Source organism: Pungitius pungitius, chromosome 1 (assembly GCF_949316345.1).
Source record: "Pungitius pungitius chromosome 1, fPunPun2.1, whole genome shotgun sequence".
Lineage (NCBI taxonomy): Eukaryota > Metazoa > Chordata > Actinopteri > Perciformes > Gasterosteidae > Pungitius > Pungitius pungitius.
In genome coordinates, this window is record NC_084900.1 from 35,622,988 (window position 1) to 35,645,342 (window position 22,355).

General features: G+C 44.8%; 3 protein-coding genes across 5 annotated transcripts; 2 read left to right on the plus strand and 1 right to left on the minus strand.

Annotated features, from left to right (window-relative positions):
- Positions 1-42: 42 nt before the first annotated feature.
- Positions 43-10,011, minus strand: ccdc22 (coiled-coil domain containing 22). Of its 3 annotated transcripts, none has more exons than XM_037478512.2 (17): positions 9,899-10,011; positions 9,553-9,615; positions 9,162-9,339; positions 8,029-8,161; positions 7,518-7,624; positions 6,997-7,081; positions 6,334-6,503; positions 4,359-4,556; positions 4,052-4,228; positions 3,112-3,231; positions 2,925-3,041; positions 2,753-2,854; positions 2,495-2,602; positions 1,620-1,715; positions 1,416-1,475; positions 1,256-1,330; positions 43-798 (listed from the first exon to the last, which is right to left on the minus strand). In XM_037478512.2, the coding sequence occupies exons 2-17, from the start codon at positions 9,600-9,602 to the stop codon at positions 685-687; spliced, it is 1,890 nt and encodes a 629-aa protein (XP_037334409.2). In that variant the 5' UTR covers positions 9,603-9,615; positions 9,899-10,011; the 3' UTR covers positions 43-684. The 3 variants fall into 3 exon arrangements, with proteins under 3 accessions (XP_037334409.2, XP_062422252.1, XP_037334410.2); XM_062566268.1 differs by having other exon boundaries at positions 9,553-9,632; positions 9,899-9,973; XM_037478513.2 differs by having other exon boundaries at positions 4,052-4,225; positions 9,553-9,946.
- Positions 10,012-10,079: 68 nt separating this feature from the next.
- On the plus strand, positions 10,080-17,915 carry tbc1d25 (TBC1 domain family, member 25). Its single transcript, XM_062566256.1, is given in 9 exon segments — positions 10,080-10,145; positions 10,843-10,985; positions 10,987-11,047; positions 11,776-11,885; positions 11,969-12,123; positions 13,123-13,250; positions 13,348-13,536; positions 13,896-14,171; positions 15,405-17,915. Coding segments are annotated over 9 exon segments (2,760 nt in total). The 3' UTR covers positions 17,037-17,915.
- Positions 17,916-20,626: 2,711 nt separating this feature from the next.
- On the plus strand, positions 20,627-21,880 carry ndufb11 (NADH:ubiquinone oxidoreductase subunit B11). Its single transcript, XM_037480549.2, has 3 exons — positions 20,627-20,854; positions 21,401-21,531; positions 21,675-21,880. The coding sequence occupies exons 1-3, from the start codon at positions 20,681-20,683 to the stop codon at positions 21,802-21,804; spliced, it is 435 nt and encodes a 144-aa protein (XP_037336446.2). The 5' UTR covers positions 20,627-20,680; the 3' UTR covers positions 21,805-21,880.
- The last annotated feature ends 475 nt before the right edge of the window (positions 21,881-22,355 follow it).

The window sequence follows — 22,355 nt, forward strand, 5'->3', positions numbered from 1 at the left end:
CAGGTCATCTGATGAACAGTAGTGTCTCAGCAGAACAACCTCCTGGGCGGCTCAAACTGTCTTGTTTTTGGCACATGTGAGAGGTGCTGAAGGAGATGCAGTTTATAAATAGTATGTTACAGTAACAGTAGGTCCGCTCATCGTGATCATCACTCAAGCCTGACGAGAGCTGCTCTTCAAGTTTGTAAGGCATCTTTAATCAAACTGGTACCATATATATATATATATACACACACACACACACACACAACAATACTTTGATGAGACTGGACAACATTAACAATGGACTACATTCAAATGCCATTCACTCAGCAGCTTCGGTTCAAATAGAAGCTCGACAACAAATTGTTTGCTTGTGTATGAAAATGGTGGATTAAGTCTCATATTAAAAATTCCTGAATTAAGATTTCAGTCTAATCAAGATATCTCGTGAAAACATTCCGTACACTGATATGAACACAGCGCCCCCTGCTGTCCACTGAAGGCTGTCATTCGAGCCTCAGGCCGTTTATGCAGCTTGTGCGTTGGAATGCCACGTGACTGCCGTGGCTCCAAGGTGAGCTCGCCTTTCTGAAGAAAAGCCCGTCCCAAAGGCAACAGAGGGCGGTTTTTATGAACAACCGGAGTGCAGCTTTCAGTCCCAGTCTGGTTCAGGGATCCAGGTTGTGCGTCGGCAGGCGTCCTTCAGCCTTCTCGGACTTTGGCAGCGAGGGCCGAGTTCTCCTGGCGGACGGCCTTGTAGTCATCCAGAATCCTCTCCAGGTTCGCCACAGTTTTACTACCGTTTTCAGTCTCAATCTGTGGACAATTCAAGATGCCATTGACAAACCATTTAGAGGAAATCCCTGTAATTGGAGCTGCATTTAAACAAAATAAACAAATTAAATAAATCAGTTGAATGTCCGATGATTTGTAAATCAGACAAATTTCCTACAGTGAATGTGTTTATTGCATTTCTACGTAATGAAGTCGGAGTCTCTTTTACTGTTGATTTCCATCAAAAAAAGCACATCTACAGTTCATGATAATGTTGAGCTGTTGAAGAGTTGAAAGATTTGTGCTGAGCAATATTTAAGAAACGGGACATGAAACACAGCAGTAGTGACTCACTGGGAACAATCCTACAAGGACCGTTTAAAAGAGATTAGAAGGGTTCTATTAGCAGCAAACAGGACCCCCTACTCTGGGACACACATAAAAGTGAGAATGATCTTCTCACCCTGCTCTTAACTGAGTGAGGAGGTGGAAATCCTACCTGCTCCTCCAGATCCCGAATCTCTCTCAAGATTGTACCGGTGTCCTCGATGGTTTGGATCAACTGATTACAGTTCTATTGTAAAATAAATGATGAAAGAGATCACATGTAACACGTTCTCTGACAGCAGCATGTGAAATAGAGAAATAGGTTGACGTACTTCATGCAGCGCAGCCAGGTACTTGTACGATTTACGGACCGATTCATCTTTCTTGGCGTCCTTCAGATGATGAAAACATGAATGAATTAGAACATGGAAGATGTAATCCTTAGGATTCATTTAGTGAGATTTTTTTATGAAAATAACTTAATAACATTTAACTCCATGAACATAAAGCCCTTAATTAAACACAGCCTCTGCTACCTTGAAGACCAGCTCATCAGTGACAGCAAAGGTTCGGTCCAGCTTCCCTGTCAGGCTGTTGATTTCTTTCTGGAGCGTTTTCGTGTCTGACAAAATCTGCAAAGACAGTGAGGAGAGTGACTTATGCAGGTGTTAAAGGCTCAGACAGCACTGCCATCGATTCATTTCTATCTACTTTAAAAAGATTCTGAGAGTGTGAAGCTATGAACCAAATAAGTTGTGCATCATTTTAATTATACACTACAAATGGTAATAGGACTGTACTTGTACTTCTATTCGAGTCTTCTGACCACTCAAAGCACTTTCATGACATCATTCAGGCCCTGATGGCGAGAGTTACCCCACCCAGAGACACCTGGCCATCAGCAGCTAAGGTTCACACCCCGGAGGCCAGTGGGTCCCAAACCTTTTCTCTTGAGCCCCCCCATAACAGCAATAAAGTTTTCCCCCCCTCCCAGTAAATCCACTATGCCCCTCTCTCTCGCACCCCCCCCCCCCCCCTACTTTGAGGAACCGCTATGAGAATCCAATCCTCTGACTGTGCCCCAGTCAGCGGCTTTGGAACCAAGTTTTACAATAAACATTTACACAGAGTCTGTTGGAGCAAACTCAAAGTCACTCAATTACATCTCTTACATCAGCAAGTTCCTTCAGACACACGCTGCTTCGAGTCAACATTGTCCGTGAATGAATGTATTTAAAACAGTTTGAATAGTTTTATATTTTCATGTGGTTAAACCATCTCGGCGTCCAAAGGGCTTCATGCCGCTGTGGAGAAGATTCATGATTCCTTCACTGACTGCATAGTAAACTTGTCAGAATATATTCTGAGGCTTAAAAGAGGTCTGCTTACAATAATTTGCTATAAAGTGCACCTTAGTAATTTCCTCCTTCTGCTTCTGGATATTGTTGACGATCTCGAGGATCCTCTGAGTGTACGCAGAGCGCGACGCGTCCTGAGGAAGATTCTCCAACTCCGTTACCTACGTTAGAAAAGAAAGACACAAACAGTCACACACACACACACACACTGATTATACTACAAGCCTGTGTAAAAATGTAAAGAAATACATACACCTGTGCGAAGGAGATTAAATACAAGTTTCCAAAAGAAAGTAAATTCAGTTCTTTACCAGCTGTTTGTAGATCTCTTCCTTCCTCTTGGCCTCCTCTGTAGACACACGGATCTTATCATGCAGAGACTTGATTTCCGTCAGCTTCCTGGATGACTCCAGCTGAGGAAAATGGAGACCAATGATCAGAAACACGAGTGATTCATCTGGAGCCAGTGAAGATGACGCTTACATCTCGGTTGCTGCAGATCTCTTTGAGTCTGCGGTGCTCGGCGATGAGTGGAGTGCGGTGCTTCTCCCACTGAGAGGCCAGGTGCACCACCCGATTGGCACTGGCCTCCACCAGCGCCTGGAGGGACAAACACACACGGTTCCACTACATCCTGCTGGCTTTGTGAAGTGGTCTGCAGCCGTCTTACCTGAAGCTTCAGCAGATTGTTGTCTGCGTCCGGCAGCAAGTCGATTGTTTTCTTCTTCACCTGCAACTTCTCCTCGTTTTCAGAGTTGCCCAGCTCCCTCTGCTTCAGCTCATCCAACACCTGGAGATAAAACCAGTCACAAGTATGAGACAATAACCAAATGCATCAGTGAAAACTTACAAAGACACTGTAGCACTAAATCTAAAAACACACATTTCCTTCTTGCTTGTTGTGCAACTTGCAGATTTTGTTTATGAGTTGCAGAATGTTGGAAATATCAGCTGTGGGGTCTGCACTTCCTCTGCCATGATGGAACTAGGTGGCTCTCAACCTTTGGTGCTTAAAGTGCCCAAATATATATTCTGAGATACAACGTCAATGTTTCCTGACCTGGCAGGTTTTTCTATCCAGAAGAACTATTGATAAAAATGATCGTTTAATGTTTTCAGGTGATTAACGGTGTTAAAGTAGGCGTTAGCTCTTTACCTTTCGAGCCAAATACTGTTTTAGTTATGAAAGTAACAACTTACTAATTCAAAAGGCCGAATTAGCCATGCACTGCTGTAGGCGTGACCCGGACGAACGTAAACATGGGTTAAAGGGTCACCAAAATGACCATCGATGCTGACCACATATGTGGGAACCCAATTCTGGCCTTTCACAATAAGATATCTCAACACCTCAAAATAGCACAATAAAAGCTCTTTGATCATCGCTGCAGCAAGGCCCAAACGTGGCCCCAGTGAGTCTTACTACTGTCTCTCATCAAAGTAACTTTCCTGCAGTAGTTAGACATGTAAATATATATGAATACAATTTTAAAATACTCTGTTGTTTTCTTACTCAAGAGAATCTACAGAGATTCTATTCGGCCGGTTCATGTAGAAACTGCTTGATGAGCGGTTGTTTTAGGCACCTGATTGTACACATCATTACTAACCTGTGCATTAGTGACCCTCATGTGCTTCATGTCTACAGCCAGCTCTTCTAATTCACTGCAGAGCTCCTGGAACTTGTGCTGGAGGGAAAGCTGCTCCTCCTGCTGACGGAGCTGGATCTCACTCTCAGACTGATGGCCAGCAGGGACGGAGGGGCTGGTCACTGCTGCAGCCGACTGCTGGACAGACAAACATCGCTTTTCACATTCAGCACTTGAAAGGATGAATGACATGCAGTATGAAAATGTAACCCACACACAGGTCTTTCATCTTTACAAAACCTTTAACATATCCTGTGTGTGCTCTCACCTGTGTGAAGGTGAATTTCTGTGTGTGGGTGAAGTTGCTCCCCTTGGCCAGGATGTGGTCAGAGGGGGTGGAGCCTCTAAAGGCCTGCAGGAGGTCAGACAGGTCAGAGGTGGAGCGGGGACCAAAATCCCTTTCAGCAGAAAGCAGCTGCTCCTCGATCCGTTTACGCAGCCGGCTCAGTTTCCTGGAGCGATACTCCTGTTCCACAACCAGATGAACGCATTAAACCGCCTGCAACAAACTACAGCTTATGTATAGAGTATAAGTATAGAGCAGCGTATGCATAGTGGGTTCTACCATGCTACTCCCACAGGACCAACTGTGTCCCTTCTATGACAAAACCACACAATGGGAAAGTTTTCCCACTGACAAAGAAATGAAAGGTCTAATTTGTACAGGTAGATTCATTCCAACAATATAACAAAGAGCAAGAAAATAACAACCTATAAAACGTATACATTGATTTGCATTTGATTGTGGTAATTAAGCATTTGACACAGAGGTCAGACATTTCTTATTTTTGGTCATCAGGCTTGCCCACAGGAGGGATTTGGGTCCACTCCTCTTTGCAGATCCTCTCCAAATTGTTACGGTCTCAAGGCTGTCGCTTGGAAACTGGAAGCTTCAGCTCCCTCCACAGATTGTCTGTGGGATTACTGTCTGTGGGATTACGGTCTGTGGGATTACTGTCTGTGGGATTACTGTCTGTGGGATTACTGTCTGTGGGATTACGGTCTGTGGGATTACGGTCTGTGGGATTACGGTCTGTGGGATTACGGTCTGTGGGATTACGGTCTGTGGGATTACTGTCTGTGGGATTACTGTCTGTGGGATTACGGTCTGTGGGATTACGGTCTGTGGGATTACGGTCTGTGGGATTACGGTCTGTGGGATTACGGTCTGTGGGATTACTGTCTGTGGGATTACGGTCTGTGGGATTACGGTCTGTGGGATTACGGTCTGTGGGATTACTGTCTGTGGGATTACTGTCTGTGGGATTACGGTCTGTGGGATTACGGTCTGTGGGATTACGGTCTGTGGGATTACGGTCTGGAGACAGCTCGGCCACTAAATGGCCTTAATGTGCTTCTTCTTGAGACACTACATTTTGGGTCATTGTTGTGCTGGAAGACCCATCCACGACCCATGTCCATCGTCCCCTTGATGCAGTGTAGTCGTCCTTAACAGAGAAACACCCCCAAAACACACCATCCCCACCTCCATGCTTGAAGGTGGAGATGGTGTTCCTGGGCCATAGACAGCATTCCTCTTCCTCCAAACACAATGAGTCCAGTTGATACTAAAGAGCTTGATTTTGGTCTCATCTGACATCACCTTCTCGGTGTTGATAGCAGACTTCAGACGGCCTGTGCATGCTGCAGGGTCTGAATCCATTACAGCCTAGTGTGTTACCAATGGTGCTCTTGGTGACTGTGGTCCCAGCTGTCCTGAGATCCTCTTGTGTAGCTCTGCGTGGAGCCCCAGGCCGGCTGTGATTGACAGTCATGTTGTGTTTCTTCCATTTCCAAATGTTTGGCTATTTTCTTATACCCCCTTCCAGCCTTGTGCAGCTCTACAATCTTGTCCCTGACTTCCTTACGCAGCTCTTGGGCCCGTGGTGGAGAGCTTGGAATCTGATGGATTGATTGATTGATTGATTGTACAGGTGTATTTTTAACAGGTAATGAGTAGAAATTCAGAGTACTTTCTTAAAGCGAGAGGACTAATCTAAGCAGTTTTTGGGATACGGATGTCTTGCTGGTTGGTAGGGGATCAAATACGTATTTTACACATTCAACTGCAAATCAATGTACGACTTTTATATGATGTGACTTTCAGAAAGTTATATATTTTGTTCTATTGTGCGTCTCACTGTTGGAATAGATCTAGCCTTACAGTTATAGACTGTTTCTTTGTCAGTGGGCTCTGTGTACAGAGCGTGAAAAGTACAGCAGAAACAACACACAGCTTGTACCTGAGGTGTGAGACGAGACAAAAGTCCCTGACTGTTCCACTCGTTGTCCCACTCCTGAGCAGCACTCAGCTCAGCCGTGTGCTGCTCCAGTATGGACGCCACCACAGAAGCATGATGGGAAGGCTGGGCAGTCACTGGGGACAGGATTTCTCGCTGGTAGTCCTGTACCTCTGAAATGACAGTGTGCACATATAAATAAACACAAACTCAGCTTAATCTTCTAAGCTCTGGCCTCTCCCTGCATTCACAAAACAGTGCAGTCATCTCAGGTCACATTCCTGTTCAATAAGACAATATTCTTCATTTAATCTAGTGACGAGTTTGGAACTAATACTTTGTCAACCTATTAACATTATAGTAGTTTATTAAAGTTTTGAGAAAGACTGCATTTGGAACATAATAATGCTTGTAGGGTAGCAACCTGTCAATCAACCTGTCCTCCAGCACATAGCCTTTCCCTAAGGCATTCTCTGCTTTATAGTTGGACTCTAAATAGCTTTTAGAGTTCAGTTTTTAACATACAGGGATACGTTTGCTATGCGAGCTAACCCCTAGTGGCCATTTGAAGAAGTGACGTTTTCTCCACCTCCACAGAAGCTTCAGTTGTCAACAACAGAGGTTTGAAATCATGCAGCATGTGCTGCTCTGCAGTAAGAGACCTACCTTTCAGCTGACTCTGTCCTGGGCCTTTAGTGCAGTGTGGCAAACTGAGAGGCTGGACATGGAACCTGTGCAAAGCTACAGGACTCTAAAGAGGCAAAAAAGTCAACAGCATGTCAGAAAGCAACAGACTCTCTCTTAACTGTTACGTGTTGTTATAAACAAGCGAATACCATGCATCCTGAGGCGGAGTTCAAACTCAAGACGAAGACATGTAACTAGCCCTAGGAATGTCCCGTCTTACACTCAATTCATTTCCTATATGCCGATAATTAAATGCAACGTTAACTTCTACTTTGGTCTTATATAGTATTAATAACCAATAAAATAATGAGCTTAAGAGGAAAATAAGTCATGCATTGGAGCTCTCAGTGGTTTGCAAATACTCATTATTATATTCATATTAAATATTTATATAATAATTAGCTCTGTTTTAGAGTTAGGAAGTTGTTTAGCATAATACATATGCCAAGTATTTAACGCTGTATATTGCCATGTGTCATCAGAAATCAGAAATAGTTTACTTGTTTTTCGCTGTGCAGGGGCAGTCGGCAGTTAGGAGGCAGCCAGGGAACAGCCAACTGGGCTTTGATTGCAGCAGCGATGGCTCTCTGTAGGACCACCGATTTACCTGTAGACAGAGACGACAGCTCTGGGTGACTTCAAGATGTCATGAAAACATTGTGCCAACGTCCGCACAGCGCAAACAACATTTCCTCATTTCAATACGACTGCCTTACTCATTCTTACACTTTACCTTCATGGTACATGGTTTTGCTAACCCCCCCCAAAAAATGGGTGTCTGTCTATGGCTTAACCATGTTGGAGGAATTGTGGGTAAGTTGATGTAAACTATTTCCATAGTCCGGAAATTGTAGAATTCTGGGGAAATGTTCATACAAACATTGTCAGAATCTTGTACTATGAAGTATGTGTGTGTGTGTGTATACATCATATATGTGTTTAAAAGGCATAATGTTAAAAAATAAAAATAAAATAAACTGCGTGAAGCTCATAGCCTGGAGCTCTTTGTACCTGTCGGCTGGTCTGAGGTCTCTGCCCTCTCTCTGGGCAGCTTCTCCACCAGGAACATGAGCAGGGACCGGATCTCTGGCTCATTGCTGTATAGAAAAGTCTGGTAGCCAATCTCTCCTTTATAACCAATGTCCTGCAATGCAACAGTTTGACATATAAGGGACTGCTGAGGAACGACAGGCAGTGATTTGGTGATTTGATTGAGCTGCAATTAAATAAAAGACACATCTGGACTTTGCCCACAAATATCCATACTAAATAAGTAACCTTAAGAGTCCTAGAAAGTGCTCCACCATTAAAACAAGTTGTACATTTTGTGGTCGTACGTAGTCGCAAACTGTGCTGATAAGCTTGTGATTAAAATGGATTTAAGGAACAAAAGAAAAACGTGAAAGTTTTTCTTGGAGCAATAATGCAGTTTGTCTGTTTATCTTGGAGGGAAACACTGGGTAGCAAGACAGTGAAAACAAGAGAGCACTGATGTGAGAGTGCATATAAGGGAGTGCTTAGTGATGAAGCTGAACTGACTGAGCCTGATAGGACTTACCTCACTGTATGGTATCCTGTTACATTACATGTATTGTAACAGATGTGACAAGGTAACAGTCACGAATGAATCAATGGATCGAAAATAGATATGGCACATGGACGGGGAATTGTTTTGTAGCTTAGAAACACGTCCAAAAAGTTTCTCCCGTTCGCCCCTCAGTGGATTAATACCATATTGGATGGAATTACAATCATTACAGTTTTTATTGAACATATTTTTAAGGGTGCACTAAATTGAACACTTTCTACCACAAGTCTTCCTCTGTGGATGTAGTTTGCTCAGTTGTCATTTATAACCAACGTTAAATTATTGTTGGAGACATTAGATGTGGACTTTGAGGCCAGCAATCAACAGATTCTTGCCTTAAGTGGCAGTCTTTCCCAATGTAATCGCCAATGAAGGTCATCATGTCAGTCCACATGCAAAGAACTATTTGTGTACATCAGGGGGGGGGGGGGGGACTACATACTGTACATTAAACCTCCAGCTGAGCTCAGTGTATCAGAGCATCCTTCTATTCTGGGTCAACCCGTTACTGAAGGGTCTAATGAAGTTTGGACCATTGGGGTCAGAGGTGTCTTACCTGACAGGCCTGGGCCAGGCTCGTGCCCACCCTGAAACGGGCAGACATGCCTGGAGGGAGGGATGTGGGCAGCGGGCTGCCCAGGCCTGGATCGATCACCCGGATGCATCGGACCACCGCCTCCACTATGAGCTCACTGGTGAACTGCTTGACACTGGCCGTGTCCTCGCTCACCTCTCTGCGGGTCAGATTCAACACGAGGGCCTGTCAGCTACACGGACCACACGTTCTACTGGTTCAACCTTTGCCTCGAACCACTGGCGTCATGTGATGGACGTGACGTTAGCTTGGTTCACATATTGCTAACTAACACACGTATTAAGGTTAAGATGTCAACTCAACAATACGCATTGTACACAAGAGACGTTAACACAAGCTTGATGATACTTACGTGCCGACTTGTTTGAGGGCGTGAATCAGAATTTTGTCAACTTCCTCCATCGCTGAAGTTCCTCTGTAAATAGTAGCTAACTGACAGGATTATAACGGAACATCTGATGCTAGCGAGGCTGCGTAACGTTAGCAACATGGAGTTAGCTAATAGCAGTGAAAATAGGCTAGAAAACTAGCATTTCATCTTCTGTTAGCTAAAAGGAGCTAACAGTTACTTTTTAATCACCGAGGCTGCCCCTCCTGACTTCACTCACAAACCCATGATACACTTCCGCCGTAGCAGTGTCGCTACAAACAAGCGTTTGGTCAATTTATTTTAGCATTCCATACAAATTGTGCCTTACCGAAGTAGACCTTTGTATCTGCTAGAAACGTAACAAGTCTGACATTTGTGTGGCTTGTTCCGAGTGGAAATGAAGTAATAAGGGAACTGATCCGTGGTATTCTGGGAAGTGACGTTTTATCGTGACATGTTCTCGGGCAGAAAAGGTGATAACCAAGCAATCTAGAACCTCACTTCCCAGCATGCACCGAGAGAGGCAATCTCGTGACCGGAAAATGCTTGATGGAAGGTGGCTTCTCGGCGGAATGGTTGGGATCATCATCTTTTTTTACTTGGTATATCTAGTGTCCAACTCCTGGTCCTGGTCTATCATTCTGTTAAACTTCTAATGCTAATATAATAGGCAATAGGGGGGTAGGCATTCTCTAGATAGATCTTATTCTGAAAATATGTTGACATGCATACCGATTGATTAACACCCAGGTGTTGAAAGTTAAAAGTAAGAATAAGCAGTCTCACATTGCCACTTGTTGTTTACAGAGTTTGATATATATATATATACATATATAAATACACCCTTCTTGACTCTGCATCTCATTTCATTCTTCTTTTGTTCCCACTTATGACAACTTCAGCTTCATTGATTAGGAAAATATTTATGTTTTTACGTGTAACTGAATTTCAATAGCACTTTTCATTGAAAACAGAACAGAAAATAAATAGTATGGTAGTATTTATGAACTTGGACCTACACAAGGACTTAAAAGCATATTATGGAAGGGCGTAAGATTGGCGCGTTGCGCTGTTCAAAATCAGCCCTCTTTGCTTCCGCCTTCCGGTGTAACTGAGATGCCTTCTGTATGCTAGTGAGATGCTCTCACGTTGTATAGTGAGATGCTCTCACGTTGTATAGTGAAATGCTCATAGTAAACACCATGGATGTACAGATGGCCAGTGGTGAGGTTGAGTGGTGAGGGGCAGGATCAACACATGTATGTCCAGTAGGTGGCGGTAGTGCAGGTGGAAACCGTCCGTCAAATCAAAGCAGAAGAAGATCACGAAACACAAGCGAAGCGGCTAGTGCTACCGCTGCCCCATCATGTCGGTGTAGAAGGAAAACAAACCCACGACAGCCTCCCTGCTGACAAAAGGAGTCTTTACAATGGCAGGAGGAGAGGAGGAGAGAGGGGTGGTTCGTGTCAAAGTCAAGGTAGGGGACCAACAGTCTGGTGATGTCCGCTCGTTAGCTAGTCAGCGTTAGCTCGCTTGAGGAGAGCCAGTCTCCTCCGAGGCTACCAGACATGTTGTTTATCGACAGCGTTTGTTGTCGCTCACTGTTGTCAATGACAGAATCATTCATCCTATTCGTCGCTTTATTTGCCCCCTAATTTCACCTGAACGGCTAATTATAAGGGACTCTTGACAATGATGTGTTAAAAGCCCGATTAAAACACAGCATCCGGAACGAGCCTAACTCTAGACCCATAGCAGTCAATCCTAGGCTTGAGCTGACGTCACCTGCCCGCTCAGCGAATGCGTGCGTGCGTGCACGCGACAGCACTATGTGACGTCACATGCTACCTGAAGAAAAAGCCTTTTGTGCCCTCTATTTCAGTAAACTCTTACCTGTTTGATTGCTTTACTGCATGTTGGTGAGTAGGACAACATCAAATAAGACACTATGAGAATTTTAATTCTCTTATTATAACTCTATAATTATGTCCGTGTATGCGCGCATCTGCAGATGTTTATTTCAACCACCAAACCAATTCCAGCATGTTTTAATTAGGTAGTGCACTTGATAATTTAGTTGCATGCAGTTGTTCAGTGAGGTACATCAATTGTTTTCTTATAACTGCCAACATAGTGTATTTCGTTTCCACCCCCCAACATGTTTCCCCACAGTATTGTGATTATTTGGGATATTGTATTTCTCAGAAATGTGATGGGGTGCTTCCTGTGGAATTCCGCTCCTTTGCTGTTGATCCCCAGATAACATCACTGGAGGTCCTCCAGCACATCCTCATCAGAGCCTTCGATCTGAATGGGTAAAAATCCTCCCCTTAGCTCATCTGTGGCAAAGACACATTACATGTGTCAGCATTTGCTTGTTTTTTGTCTTTCGAACTAGGAGGCGTAATTTCGGCATCAGCTACTTGTCTCGAGATCGCAGCGAAGCTGAAATGTTTCAGTCACTGCTGTCCGACGGGGATTTGGATGTGGCATTTTTCAGTGCTGCCAAACCACATCTACAGCTCAAGATGGACATAAAACCTTCAGAAGACAGTAAGAACCCCTCTGATCCTTGAGGCAGGCGTGAAGTGAAATATGCTAAACCTGAAGATATAAAACCAAATAAATAAAGAATGTAATTAGAATCCATCATAGGCCTTCTCTGCTTCTAAGACTAAAGTTCATCTGAAGCTAGTATTATACTGACTGGCTGCATTGCCTCCCAGTGTCTCTGCCAAAGAGCTTGTTCACCTCGCTATGTCACTATCTGGAGACCTGCTGGAATGAGTCCTAGAATATGAAAATTATACTTCAGTTTCCCTTGTCTCAAAGTTGGTGTGTGTTTTTGGTCCGATGCCTGAAATAAGAGACACGGGGAGATCCTGCACTGTTATGCAATGGCAAGTCTGTGACGGTGGTCAGTACTCCGTGGAACCTCAAGTGGAGGCTTCACAACAGCGAGCTACGGGGGCGGAGCCACATTTTCTGAGAACGACCGTTGTGTGACAGTTCAGCTGCCGTAAATCAGTTCTATGATTTTTATTGAGACACCTGAGCCCCCATTTTCTGCCCTGGTTTCAACGTCTTGCTCCACAATATGAATTAAGTCAGTAAATAGCCCTGTGGTTTGTTTGGTTGAAGCTTCACCTTGGTAGTAGATCAATGTTTGATTGGTAGCATGTGACACCCATGCCGCCACAAACTGGTGGCTAGTCAGCAGCGTCCATTGAAATGACTGCAGTCTGTCTCTCTCCCTGGTACCCTGGTACCCTGGTACCCTGGACAGAAAATCCGGAGCAGTCTGTGGCTGAACAGGAACTCTACACCAGGGAAACTCAGAGGGGATTTCATACTAAAAATAGTGTCACATTAGAAGAGAGCAACTTGATTATACCAACCGAGACTGCTGACTCCTCATATAATTCCACAGATACACCTAGGAATACATAGATCTCACAGAACAAGGGCCATGGTTTGTGTATTATGTCATGTAAACCTGTCTTGAACCCTGAAATAAATGAATGGAGTCTGGTGTTTGTTCTTTAACTGCAGGTCCTGTCATGGAGGATTGGGACATCATAAGCCCCAAAGAGGTGATTGGATCTGAGCAGCTCCTGGCAGAGAGGACTAGGTCTTTGGCGAATGCCGCTCTTCCGTTCACCCAGTCCTTACTATCCCAGGTCCCTTCACCTTCTTCTTTCTAGCTTCCACAGTCGGTTTGACCTTCTATCCTCTGTTGTCCTGGTCTTAGCTGACTGGCCTGTTCCACTTATTCAGGTGGGCCGCACCTTGTCCAGATTCCAGCAAGCCTTCAGCTGGTCTTATGGGGAAGAGATCAAGCCTTTCAAGCCCCCTCTGAGCGACGCAGAGTTCCACCATTACCTGAACGGCCAGGGTCAGTTGACGCGTCCCGAGGAACTACGACTGCGCATCTACCATGGGGGTGTTGAGCCGTCACTGCGCAAGGTATTTTAAGGTTTTTAATCCGCCTACAAAGTACTTTGCAGAGTCTCACATGAACCCGACGGACCGTTACATTTTATTGATTGCAATTTCTAGTCTGCGTGTCAATTCTTTCTTCTTACTGAATTCTAGTTGTGATTACTGGCATACATCAGTAAGAAAAGAAGCAGACTGTGCTGTAAGCAGAAAGCACATTTTCAGTAGACATGGCCTGCTATTAATATTCTTTGTCAGAAATGATGATATAACCTTGGAATTATTGACATGGTTTTTCCTGCACACACATCCTTTGATATATTACATGATGTCATTTTAGAGAATAGAGAATTGGATTAACTGCTGCGTTGCTGATGTGGTGGCAGGTGGTTTGGCGGTACCTCCTGAACGTCTACCCAGACGGACTGAGTGGACAAGAAAGAATGGACTACATGAAGAAGAAGACGAGGGAGTACGACCAGCTGAAGGGGGAGTGGACAAGCCGGGTCAGCCATGACGACCTTGAATTCATCCGTGGCAATGTCCTGAAGGACGTCCTGAGGACCGACCGGGCTCATCCGTACTATGCGGGCTCAGAAGACAGTCCACATTTGACGGCCCTCACAGACCTGCTCACCACTTTTGCCATCACACATCCCCAGGTTTGTAGCGATGTTTTACAGTATGTGAGTCGCCTTAATAAATTGTCCATATGTTTCCTTAATGGAGATGTTTAAAAAAGCTTACTGGGGTTGCAAAAGCATACTGATATTATCAGATGTTCATGGCAGGCGGTGTTTACGGAATCCTAAGCTATGCAGTTCTGATGGACGTGAGACGCATGTTAGTGCCGTCAGTCTGCAACGGAAAAATTCAAATATTCCCTCAGCAAGGAATTGTGGGACGGGATGAGCTTTTCTCCTATCTTTAGAGAATTAAAAAAGCTGTTATCATGGCGGCCACTTACACTGCTTTCAGGTAATTTCACTTCCAAAGAAGAAAGGACTCTTCAATCCAGCCCCAGTGCTGAAGCTGAGCCGATTGGATCCCTGAACCCATGGAAACACGATGCATTTGGTTTACACCCCAAAAAGCATTTAGGAGTGCTGTAGTTCATTCATGGATAATTCCGATATATTTAAATCCTGTATATATGCAGGAAAAACAATACAGTGATCCACAGTCTGATTCTGGACTCCCTCCAGCTGACCACAGGAACTGCTATGCATTATGGGGGTGACTGTGGGGAGCAGGCCGTCCTCCAATCAGAGGGTTGTTGGTCTGATCCCAGGCTAACCTGCATGTCGATGTGTCCTTGGGCAAGACACTTAATCCCAGCATTGCTCCTGTAGCTGTGACTACAGTGTGTGAATGTTAGTTACTGATGGGCAGGTGCCACTGTACTGTCATCAGTGTATGAATGGGTGAATGTCATGTAGTGTTAAAGCGCTTTGAGGAGTCAGAAGACTAGAAAAGCACTGTACTAATCCATTTACCATTATGGGAGACATATAAGTTACATTTAATGCTGCAATTACACTTTATGTAATGTTCTCTCTGGAAAACTGTGAGCGTAGTGAAGGAGAACCATTCCATGCGGTGGTAATTCTAAAAATGTAAGTGCATCAAAAACACACCCATGACTATGAATAGAGTTTGTCATCAACAGCAGTGGTGCAGGTCAATGGCATTATTTAAGCTGGAAGACATAATTACCTTGTTTTATATACCAGGAGCAATAGGTGTGTGAGCGTTGACTTGTACCTGTAAGTTACCTACGGAGTCCTACTCTGGTGGGTTGGTCCTCATGTGCAACAAGTCCAAGAAGAAGAGAGATTGTCAACTCATTAATAGTTTGTCAAAGTGTACACTAATGTCACCGTGTTGCTTTTCAGATATCCTACTGTCAAGGCATGAGTGATATTGCCTCTCCCATTCTTGCTGTCATGGACAATGAGGCACATGCCTTCATTTGCTTCTGTGGAATCATGAAGCGCCTGGAGGGCAACTTCCGGCCAGATGGGCAACTCATGTCTGTTAAGTTCCAGCATCTAAAGCTGCTCCTGCAGTACTCGGATCCCGAATTCTACTCCTACCTGCTGTCCCGAGGAGCTGACGACCTGTTCTTTTGTTACCGCTGGCTGCTTCTGGAGCTCAAGCGGGAGTTTGCGTTTGAGGATGCTTTGAGGATGCTGGAGGTAACTTGGAGCTCTTTGCCCCCGGACCCTCCTGAAACCGAAGTGGAGCTTCAGGGCCCACCGGTGGAGACCGACGACCCCACGTCCGGCATAGACGACGACAAGACAGGTGAGAAATGCCTTGGTGATGATGCAGAAGAAAAGGAGAAGCAGCGTAAACGACACATGCTTCGGCCTTCAAGAGAAGAACAAGATGTGAGCGGCCATGCTGTCATCGGAGGAACAGGCCAAATAAACCGGAGCGAGAGGCGGGAATGTGCTAATCCTCACGTTAGCGTGGAAAAGGCTCCTCCGTTTGAAAGGAAAACTAGTTTTGGGGAGTTTAAATACTACACTGCCCGAAATGAAGACAGCTTTCATATGGAGGAAGCGGAGCAGCCCCACGCTTTCATGTCTTTAAAGTCTGTACGAAGCGTCCCACGGCGCCAGTCCACCGCCGACAGTGAGGAGGACACAGGAGAGAGAACTCCTCTCATTAACAACTGTACCAATGGCTTCTCCCCGATGCCATCGCCTCCTCCAACCTCAACCGGTCTGCCCATGCGGAAGGCTGCTCACTCTGTGTACCCCACGTCTCCAGCTTCACCCTCCAGCTGGCCTGGTGCCTCTCCAGACTCTCCTCCAAAATCCACATCCCGGTCCACAACCACCGGTAGTGTGGACCTACTACGGACTGCCCCAAAGGTCATGACCTCCTCGGTCCAGATGCTCGGCAGTACAGGGATCAACTCGCCCACTACCCCCACAGTAAGAACCACTGTTGCGTCTCCAACCCACAATCGATGCCTGCTCTCTTCACCCATCTTGTCCTTCGGGAGACGCCCTTCGCTCTCTGGCAGCAGGTCGTCCCCCAGCACCACCGCTAACGCTTCTTTGAAAGCCGAGACCAGCAGCATGAAGCCGAGTGCCCTGCCTCCTCCCCAAGAGTTCGGCAAAGGCAATCCCTTCATGCTGTTCCTGTGCCTGTCCATCCTGCTGGAGCACCGAGATCACATCATCAAGAACAGCTTGGACTACAACGAGCTGGCGATGCACTTTGACCGCCTTGTGCGGCGCCACAACCTGAGCAGGGTGCTGCAGCGGGCCAAGGCTTTGTTTGCAGACTACCTGCAGAGCGAGGTGTGGGACTCGGAGGAAGGGGATGAGGTCAGCTCGGACTCCCCGACCTCCGCTACCGGTGGTCAACACTCCCCGTCTTTGACTGTCTCTGCCCAGCCCGCATACAGCCCCTTGGGGTCGCCTCCGCCATCGTCTCCCAACTCCACCTACAACATGGCCACCACCGTACCCTCCCCGACAGCTCAAGTTTCTCCTTCCCCCACTTCCTGATTCTACCATACTTCGTATGTCGGCTTCCCGTCCTTTGATCCCCTGCTTAGACTGTGGCCTGTTGGAGGTGTTGGAGGTGTAGACATTTTTATAGAGCGCACATTCAACACATTGAATAGTGTTGTTAATGATCTCCTCAACATATGTATATACCTTTTGTCTCGCATCATAGCTACCTTTCCTTTTTTTTAAGTGACCTTTTCACGTTACTCCATCTGGTTGTTCGTCCCTGAAGAGGGGCTGTGATGCATGAAATGTTGGACCCTGGGATTCTAGTACCAGGCAGTTAAGCCGCTTGTTGCATTTATCCTTTGTTGTCCTTTTTATGGACTTTGTTTACAAGCTTGTGTTCTGTCCAATAAGCCACACACGTCTTAAGTCAAGCACTCTGGTTCTGTTAGTTCTAACCCGAGTTCTTGGCAGTCTGTCAGAAGATCAGGCCAATGGCAACACTTGGAGACAAGACCAGCACACGTACTGTACCTCCCTGACCCAGGCCGTCACCGTGACCCTTAAAGACTGAATGAAAGCGCTGAGGTCACATAAACTCTCTGCTGTGCACATATCAGCCCTGAGAGAAAAGTTCAGCTGTCTGAACCCTGAACAGGAAAGAGGGACTCTATTGATATGATGCTCCAGTGTCCGCTGGTGTGAGCACCACTAATATAATGGTAGGGGAAACATTGTGCTCTCTGACAAAATTGCATTAAGAAAAACACCAAATATATATTTCTTTGACCAACAGAGAGAAGAGGACAAAGAGCGTCTCATTCCCCACACGGGCTCATTAGCATGTCAGCCGCTAAACGGGCCGTTTGGGCTGAACATGCACAAGCACCCATTTACACTCCTCAGAGTTCTCCCAGTTCGGACATGGACCTCGTTACAATGTGGGCTTGACCAGTTTACCAAGCAGGGAAGATTGCATTATGGGAAATTTGTTTCTTAAATGTCCCCTGACCTTATAAAGTGCAACAGTGGATGGCGGGATGGGGAACTGATCTTCTACTTTAGTGAAAGTAAAAAATACCCAGAAATAATGGTGGAAGCAGAACAATGTTGCCATGGCGATATATTCCACCGGCATACTGTTTATGTGGTGTGCTGTAGATGAGCTGAAGCAGATCGATGTGTGTTCTTTACCCTCTAAACCCCTGTTGTGTTTTATGAGCCTGATGTCACCAAAGCTTCAATGACTACATTAATGACTGCTTGGTACAGAAAAAGCTTTCCCTGATTATTTTATTTCCCCAAATGCACCACGGTATGTGCAGGACATTCAAACTACAACAGTTAAGGAAGTACTGTACAGTATTCAGAGATGTATCAGTTTAGCACTATGTTCATTGCTGTTTCCCAAAGACTGTCTTTGTGCTGTTGGCCTGTTCTGATTTCATAATGACGTGCTTCTCTCAGTGGGGCGGATTTAATGCACAATTGCTGGTAGCGCTTACTGGAGGTCTTTCTATTAGTATAATTACTATCTTTACCATCCTTGTTTGTGCTGTAGACTTTATGAAGACGAATACGATGTGACGCCACTTGGCCAAAAAAAAGGTACGACATATTGGCAGAGAAGTGCCTCACTTGTTTAACGCCTTGGTTTCTATTTCCGTTCGTGCTCTTCACATCTGTCTGCATAGACAGCCAGATGTGCTGTGTGAGCTCAATGATTGGTCGTCAGACATTTGCTTGAAGGGTGGGCTGTGACTCGCTCTGATGGCGTTAACAGGAATGCGACAGTGATTGCATGCATGGTGTTCACTGCAAATGCACATATATATTATATATATATATATACACCCCACATGAGTCTTATGAGACAACGTTTTTGGAAATGAAATCCTTTGGTGCTAGGAAACTAGAGTGCGTCTCTAATTTTAAGTGAAAACACTTAAGTATTACATATAAGGTTGCCATTAGGAAATAAGCGGCTGCTAGCCCCCCTGTTTAGAACCACGTGGAAGCAACAGATATGAATTTGGCCTTTGAAGCTTTTTTATATTTTGCGCTTCCAAAATTGAAAATGAAACTGGTCACACGGGTGTCGATGCCTCTAATTTATTACACACAAAGCAGGCGTCCATCTTTGCTTCTATCCGGTGTGATTTAGTTGTACGTTGCCGTGGACACCATGCATCCATGCACACAGTGCATTGATCCGAGCTAAAGAGCAGTCGTCACACAACTCAACTTGTAACGCTGGTGTTAAACAGTGTTAGTTTGTTTCTTTTCAAGGTCTGAAAATGTTGACAAAGCTGGGCCTTATTTTTGTTTTGCACTATGAAAAGTTAAATGAAAGTAGATTAGAGCACGGCTGTAGCAATGGCACACGTGAGTTCCATGTTCTGAATGAATGGTGAGCTGAGATGTGAATCTCACAGCTCTTTGTAACATGGTGCACCAGAACAAAGAAGAGGAGAAATGTACGTAATGTTGTCAAATGGGTTTATTTGCTTTTCACGGCATTGTTTACCAGTAGGACTTTAGTCCTGGTTTTGAGTGGTTTTGCTCAGCCGGTGATGCTGAAGGGTCAACGGGACATGTGATCATTGGGAAACTCCTCTTCAACAAGATAGCAGAATATCTAAAGTTATTCTCATGACTCTGGAAATATTTTTAGTATTATTATTATTATTACTATTATTATTGGTTTTGTTGCTTCCATTCAGCCTCTTCCTTGTATATCTGGATTTAATAATCACAAGAACTGCAGTTGTGTGCAGCCGGGCACCAACATTTCCCAACACGCGTGTGCAAGACTTTGCTGGGGGGTTTATCGTGACCTGGACTAGGAGCTAGCAACATATGCATTTACAACAAGACACAATTGTTTATATCATTCAATATGTGTGCACAAAGGGAAACTTTTTAATCACATAACAATGTTACGGATTGTATATTGGACACAAATAAATAATCATGCAACCGATGGGGTGAGGGGTGATTGTGTTTTATAACTAACTTATTGACAACAGTTTTTGATCTGTAGATATGGTGTTGAAATATTCAATTCAATTTTATTAAAAATGTCATTAACATTTGTGAATGTAAACCTCAATGAATTGAAATGATTTTGAACTCGAGATGCTTGTTCAGTTCACGCTGGTTAGTTTTACTGCTAGTTTAGCCTATAAATAGTACTGCATAACTAATATCAATGAGTCCTTTCAGGACCTTTTGGACTCTGCTACTCGTTTTAGTGCTTCACTCGGTTTTGACGTTTGTCTTATACAGTATATACAGTATATGTTCATCACATCCCACTAAACTAAAACCTGTCAAGGTGACATGTTCTCACAACAAACACCAACAGCTAGAACAAACTTCTGGAGACCATGAATATTGATGTATCCTCATACTTTTATGGCAATTTACTAGTTCTTGAGCAGACCTGAGCAAGAGCTTAGCACCAAGGTTAAAGGTCAGTCATCTACCACAAAGCACTATGCATGATTCAGCAAACCGGGCTAGACAGAGATGTTGGTCAGCAGCCTTCACATTTTTCAATGGCTGGTCGCTCCATTACCGTCCACCACCTCTTGGTGTCAGTAATGCTCGCTCTCGGTCGGGGGAAACGAAGAAGAAGAGTCGTTAGTCTATTTCCGGTTCCGGGTCATTGATATCCTTCACAAACAGGTAAAATGTTGACCCGACTGTCGCGGTTCGGGCCCGCAATTCCCCGGTTACTCTCCAATGCCCCGGCCCGATATGTTTCCCAGTCAAAACCGTCCGGTGCCGCCGGTTCGACCGCCGTGACCGAGCTGCATCCGGCCGCGGAGAACGCAGGACACGGTGAGGTCAGCCCGTATGTCAAGGTGAGCTTGTCTCTTAGCACGTAACGTTATTCTTCGTTAACCCGTACAAGCAGAATAGAGTTGAGTTTGTGTGACATGTACATGGACCTGCGGGGGGGGGTGTCATGCTGGACCCGCGGAGAACCGGACCCGCCGCTGATGGGCTCCTCTGGCGTTAGCTGTAGCGTCAGCTCGGGCCCCGGCTGTTAGAGAAGTGGCGCATTAGTGACAACACGCCATGAAGACTTCCTTTCAAACGTTATGTTCCATGTGAGCCTCACACGGTGAATACACCCCATGCACTGCACTGATTGACGGTACATATTCAGCACCAGATTCTCGTTTTCCATTAGTACTTGTCAATAAACTTTGGTCACTATAATGACTTGAGGGTATCTGTTGGGTCATCTACACACAGCAATGTAAATAAATCTAATTTGATCCAGGCTTCAGCATGTGCCTCAAAGGGCAAACTGGAGACAGCATTAAACAAAAGACTACAGAGGACATTTCTGCGACCCGTTTGGTGATGATCGCTGTAGCTGACGCCTCTCCTCCAATGCTCAGAATCCAGATTACCATGGCTTCTCCAGTGACCCAGTGGTGGATGAGTGGAACATGAGGGTGGGCTTCTTCTTTGGCATATCGGTGGCTCTCGTTATTGGAGGGACTTTTATCCACTATTTACCAGACCACGGGTAAGGTGTTTTCTTATTTGCATTGTATTGCTGCTATTTATTCATGCTTTCAGGTTTTTTTGGTGGTGTTCCACCACAAGTGGAATGTGAGGTTTCTTATTATTAATGTAAAGTGTTTCTGGTTCCCCTTCTATTTGGACCAGCATGCGGCAGTGGGCCAGAAGGGAGGCGGAGCGTGTGATTCTGCAGAGAGAGAAGGAAGGTCTCCCTCTCATGAGCGAGAATTATTACGACCCAAACAAGATCGTTCTGACCACAGCAGCAGAGGAATAGGATGTCTGGCGTCCAGTTGCTCTATTTCATGATTAATGTATTTGACTCTGACAGAATAAATGATTTACTTGTTGAACTGAGTCATTTTTATGTATGAACTGTGACTTCTGTGAATCAGAACTTTGTCTGAATTCAACTTTGCAATGAATGCATCATTTAAGCCACTAAGAATTCATGTAATTCCCCCGATAGTTACAATAGACAAAGTATGAACCCTGCTCCAGCATAATTAAACTGTGAAGAGGAGCTACTGTACTGTACTGTGTCATGCACTAATGCTGGCTGAATAGAAAATTAACATTTAAAGAAGAAATCATACTGAGCATATAGTAGTATACAACGTCTTTAATTTTACCACTGTCATTTCAAGTCACAAGAGCCTTTAGAACACCATTAGATACTTGTCAGTTAATTCTGTGCGAAGGGTTAGTTTTCTCAAGTGCTTCGGACTATTTGCTGATGGATTCTTTCGGGATTTTTATGTCTATATGTTAAAATGTGTATTACATATTTAAATGTTTAATGTCAATTTGTAATTTATATTAATTACC